The 4874-nt window shown below is 49.2% G+C and overlaps 2 protein-coding genes across 3 annotated transcripts; one reads left to right on the top strand and one right to left on the bottom strand.

Moving 5' to 3' along the window:
- On the top strand, positions 1-1938 carry LOC100900816 (protein lifeguard 2). 2 transcript variants are annotated; one of them, XM_003740048.2, is made up of 4 exons: positions 1-295; positions 398-520; positions 666-779; positions 1618-1938. In XM_003740048.2, exons 1-3 carry the CDS (start codon positions 128-130, stop codon positions 723-725), a joined length of 351 nt encoding a protein of 116 aa, XP_003740096.1. In that variant the 5' UTR covers positions 1-127; the 3' UTR covers positions 726-779; positions 1618-1938. The 2 variants fall into 2 exon arrangements, with proteins under 2 accessions (XP_003740096.1, XP_003740097.1); XM_003740049.2 differs by having other exon boundaries at positions 666-862; positions 1618-1934.
- Positions 1939-2441: 503 nt separating this feature from the next.
- On the bottom strand, positions 2442-3538 carry LOC100900672 (signal recognition particle 19 kDa protein). Its single transcript, XM_003740047.1, has 4 exons — positions 3385-3538; positions 3115-3190; positions 2810-2996; positions 2442-2690 (listed from the first exon to the last, which is right to left on the bottom strand). The coding sequence occupies exons 1-4, from the start codon at positions 3465-3467 to the stop codon at positions 2452-2454; spliced, it is 585 nt and encodes a 194-aa protein (XP_003740095.1). The 5' UTR covers positions 3468-3538; the 3' UTR covers positions 2442-2451.
- Between the last annotated feature and the right edge of the window lie 1336 nt (positions 3539-4874).

Genomic DNA, 4874 nt, shown 5'->3' with positions numbered 1-4874 from the left:
TTGCTGATATGTGTCGCTGATCTTCGGAACGAAATATCCGACCAACCTTATTATTCTCTTCATCTTCACGATCTCGTCGGCGGTCTTCATATCGATCGCGTGCACATTCTATACGATTGATTCCGTCATGCTGGCTCTGGGCATAACTTTTCTGTGCTGTGTCGGAATTTTCGTGTTTTCCTTCAATACTAAATACGACCTCAGTTCTTGTCATGGACTCGTATTCTGCCTTCTTTGGGGGCTCCTGCTCACCTTCCTGCTGATGCCGATACCGTACGGCTCGACGAGTAACAAAGTGAGATACTTATCAGATTCACTCGTCAGGTATCTCTGATAACTTTGTATCATATTTGTAACTAAAGAGCAGAGATCCGACTATATCGAGTATTTTCGGCAGGTTTTCGCCGGGATCGGGGCCATCATATTCATGTTCGTTCTGGTGTATGATATTCATCGCGTTATGGGTCGATCGACGGAAAACGCTCTCTCTCCGGAGGAGTACATCGTAGGAGCACTGGAGGTGAGGATCCACGACGCGATCTCTGCTTCACTTGAAGCCATCGATATGCAGGGTGAAGTCTCCGTGCTCATTTTTGAGGGATCCTCAAGCAGCAGTGGGGTGCGTCCGTTCATCTTTTTTGTAATTATCGCTTCTGTGGTTCCAGATTTACTCGGATATCATCAACATCTTCATCAGGATTCTACAGATTGCGGTGCAGCGATGAAAATGCCTGGACGGAAGTGCTTCCATCGACCTGAGGAATATATCCCATCGCCGTGTGAGAGACGGGAAATAATCCGCATGTACAGTGGCGGTCAAAATAATAGAGCCACCTAAAAACTTCGTCTCCTTTTTTCGGAGGTCCGTAACTTTTCAAAAACTCCGCCGAATCGGACGTTTTTTTTTTGAAATTGAAGAGAATTGGATGACTTATGAGGGTTTTAAAATGAGATAGAAAATTTCGAAAATAAGCGATATTGAGATGGCTGTAAGTCCCCCAAAACGCATTCAAATGTCAGAAGTGACGTGTTCATTGAAAAGCTCATCCAATTCTCTTCAATTTCAAAAAAAAAAACGTCCGATTCGGCGGAGTTTTTGAAAAGTTACGGACCTCCGAAAAAAGAAGACGAAGTTTTTAGGTGGCTCCATTATTTTGACCGCCACTGTATATAACCCATAAATTCCCATCCTGGGGGAATTGCTAATTTTGTGGTAGAATATGAATACGGTCAAGTCTCGAATTAGGATCCACGGTGGTGTTATACAGCGAATCTTGGCCTTGGGTCCACCTGCATCGAGGTACCACCTGATTTATCATATCATACCACATTCCGTCGGAACCGTGGTCCATAAGAGCCCATAGTAATCCGGACGCCTAATAGGACTTTCTGAGGCATCGGGTCACTTTTCGCTGTCACTAACTCCACTCCGCGACTGGACCCATCACGCAGTTTTCACCGCATGAATGCGTATATCCTCGTGGTATATAGAGCCTTTGTCATCAGGCTCCTCTACAATTTTTCTAGACAAGGAAGTTCCCGTGGCGTTGTAGGCAATCATGTTGAACCCCTTCGACGACATATTCCCTGAACCTCATATCCTCTGTTTCCTCCCAGGATTCCTAGATCGAACTTTCCAAAGCCGGTACATCACATGCGAGATGCGGCTCTCCGGGATATCCTTGCCAAAAACATCATTGCCCTGTCCTGGCTGGCTTGGTCAAGCTCACGTCTCACCACTAAACATCGAGTCGCTGGAGCGCACTTTTCGTTGATCACGGAGACGACGAAACCCGTGGGTCAAATGGCTCTACTTCGTAGATTTCATGCTCGATGTTCCATAAGGTCTACTAGTCAGAACGTCATTCTCTCCATGTTTTAATGCTTGAGTATTTGGAGCTGAATAAATGATGTCGGAATCGTCTTCATCATGGCCCACCTCGCGTCCCGCTCGATCGCGATAACATGGCGGCCGACTCGCCAATCGGCATTCTAGCCGAAAAATGACCTCTCCGTATTTCGTAAACCTATATCATGGAGTTCTCTCCGTGGACCCTCCTCAGCACTATATGACGGGAGGAGGCTGTCTATATTCGGCACCAATGACGTGGAGGAAGTCCAGCTTCACATTGGGATGTTCCGGTGTAACGCATTTCGGACGCTATTGACGCGCCATTGACTCTCTCCGCGAAGCCCCGACGGCGACTCGGGTCCTTCCGCGAGATGAATTTTAACTTCATGAGATTGACACTCGAGGTGCCGCCAGAGGGTGCCCGGGAAGACTCCATGGAAAAGTTCAACGAAGGTGAAGCTCAGAGAAACGCCACCCATGATGAGATGGATAGACGCGATAACGAGGAGCACACGCCGACCGTCGCGCCAATCAGTCGATGGATCATATGTGGAACACGTGGAACAGTAAAGAATACGATCGTGCGGTCAGCTATCGATTTATTTCCTCCCTTTTTTGCCTTTCTTCTTATTTGCGTTCGTTGTTTTTGTTGAAGCCGCGCTGGTGCCAGGACCCTGAACCTGCGATTTCTCTAGACGCTCGAGGAATTTCTGTTGCTGTAGGACCTGCGGAGCGACTTGAGCCTGGAGAGCCCGCTTGTGTTGCTTGAAAGTTTCGGGGTCTTGTCGATAATCCAGTCCACTGATGAATTCGCAGATCATCTTGAAGAGTTTCCGTTCTGGGGGAGATTTCAATTTCAATGATTCAGGCGCTGTGCGGCTGGAATTTCCGACTGAGATCCCTTTCTGAAATCAGCTGCACGGCAGCCTCAGACTTATATATGTCGGCCGTACTCACTATTCGGGAACTCTGAATTGATTGGTTTCCCATTATCGTCTTTGAAGTGAACCCGGACTCGGGATCTCATGAGAACATTTTCTTTATCGACTTCCCGAGGGTGTACTTTATAGCCTTCGACGAAGAGATCGAAACCTTTCTGTTGCAAGGCGATCACGATCTCCCGTGTGATCGGATCTTCGACAGCCTGTAATTCAGAGCGGAGCACTGTAGCTTTCTTGAACTTCTTCAGACATCGGCCGACATGAGAAGCATAAAGAGAATGGCCCCAGTTCTGATACAATCGCATCAGTTCTCCCACTTACCACTTCTTTCGGGACCCTCCTGCCTTCAGCGACAGTCTTGTTCTTGTTCAAGTAGATTGGGAACACATGGATCCATCTGGAATTTGGTAGAACGTTCGTGAGAGCCAGGCAGCAGCGTCATGGCTCGATTACTGTGGTTTCGGTTGCGTCTTTGTCGCGAAGTACGCAGAGCTTGTTTGGAATTTCAGCAATGACAGACCGCAAGGAGCCCTCCTCCGTCAGAGTTGGGTCTCATATTTCCCAGCTCACCGGCACGATCGAGGGACTCACCTTTCGTGCTCACTGTGTTTCCTCTGCGGATTAAATGGTCCCACTTGGATAACATTCACCGGATTGCCCTGTTGATCTGCCATATGGACACGATTCGAATTATCCCGAAGAAAAAAGTTATTATACGCTATGGTACCTGATTCTTTTTGTTTACTATGGTGATGTGTGGTTGTCGTCTGCTACTGATGCTTCCTCAGCTCCTCGCTTTCCGCTCCTATCCGCGCGAAACACGGTTGCGGGAAGAATTCGGGGAACATGAAACGGCTCAGAAGAATTGGGACGGGAAGCTACATTTCCGAGTAGGTATTGCGCATGGAAAATATTAATGTGGGTCTCGTTCTCCAGCCTGGGATCCCCATTGACTCGATGGATTCTCCGAGTCGCTGATTCCCCCTGGGTACGGCGCACGGAATGATGGTGGGGATGCCTCATGCAGGCACCCAGGGAACGAAGAGCCTCGGAGATACGATGGAACTGTTGAAGGCTCTGAGGAAGCTGCACGACGAAAGATGCTTCGGTCGAGCGTTCCGTCCGGCTTCGGACTCGCATCGTTCGCACTGTCTCGGGCCCAATCGATCTCTCAACAGGGGTCACAATTCACGCATCTCACACAATTTCCGGTCCCGGAGAATCGGACCCTTCGCCTCGTCGGAGGAGGATGAACCCGCGCCGATATTCTCCGGACGAGTTGCATGCTCAGGCTTCATCGGTTCACTAATCGTTCTCGAATTTATCGAGCCGATTTGAGCGTGTTGCCGAGTCAAGAAGATTAGGATTTCGGATGTTCTAGATCCGGTCCCTCATTCGATCCAGGCGTCGTCGAGCTCACAATTCTCCGGACTATTGGACAAGATTCCGGCATTGAGATCTCTCCCCTGACAGAAAGCCTTATCTCCCAAATCGGCGTGGGTTCACTCTTTCACGGAGAGCTAGATCGAGTCCTCACATGTCGAAGATTGCCGCGCGCTTCATGGCTCACCGTTTGGCTCCAAATCTCATTCACCACGAAGCTATGCTCTCTAGAGCTTCGTTTCCGGGCGAGGAGTTTTCTTTCGAAATACGAGTCTTCCAGACCTCAGCGCAAAAAGAGTCTCTTCTTCCCGGAGTCAAGCATCCTCTTGAGGTAGCGCCCACTACACGTGCATTAGTCGCGATCCATGGAGACTTACCCCGCGGGAAGAATTTCTTGGCGATTCCTTTTCACAGAATTCCGAGTGCGGGAGTGTAATTGTCGAACGCCTGGAATGGGGCCGAGCTCGTCCCTATGCATACCAAACGAATGTTAATGGGAGATTGCGGGGAACGTCCATCCAGAACGGATAGAAGGGATGGGTGATAAGCCCCGTTTCAAAAGATGTCGAATGTAGGGGGAGAAATGCGCTTCCATCGACCGCATACATATATGACGGCAGTAGGGATAGCGTGTTGCTTGCTCAAGCGAAGGCTGGCTCTCTCTGAGCCGAAAATTCTGGATCGAGGTTCGAGGAAAC

This window comes from Galendromus occidentalis, unplaced genomic scaffold, assembly GCF_000255335.2.
Source record: "Galendromus occidentalis unplaced genomic scaffold, Mocc_1.1 scf7180000076723, whole genome shotgun sequence".
NCBI lineage: Eukaryota > Metazoa > Arthropoda > Arachnida > Mesostigmata > Phytoseiidae > Galendromus > Galendromus occidentalis.
Note: the sequence above shows the minus strand (reverse complement) of the source record. Positions and strands in the feature narration are given on the sequence as shown.

Bases quoted from the DNA above. Each gene is read 5' to 3' on its own strand.
- LOC100900816 (XM_003740048.2), top strand. From the start codon at position 128: ATGCTGGCTCTGGGCATAACTTTTCTGTGCTGTGTCGGAATTTTCGTG. The intron at 296-397 runs GTGAGATACTTA...TATTTTCGGCAG, and splicing joins ACGGCTCGACGAGTAACAAA to GTTTTCGCCGGGATCGGGGC. The intron at 521-665 runs GTGAGGATCCAC...CTGTGGTTCCAG, and splicing joins ACATCGTAGGAGCACTGGAG to ATTTACTCGGATATCATCAA.
- LOC100900672 (XM_003740047.1), bottom strand. From the start codon at position 3,467: ATGGCAGATCAACAGGGCAATCCGGTGAATGTTATCCAAGTGGGACCA. The intron at 2,997-3,114 runs GTAAGTGGGAGA...TCTGAATTACAG, and splicing joins GGAGGGTCCCGAAAGAAGTG to GCTGTCGAAGATCCGATCAC. The intron at 2,691-2,809 runs GTGAGTACGGCC...AATCTCCCCCAG, and splicing joins CAATTCAGAGTTCCCGAATA to AACGGAAACTCTTCAAGATG.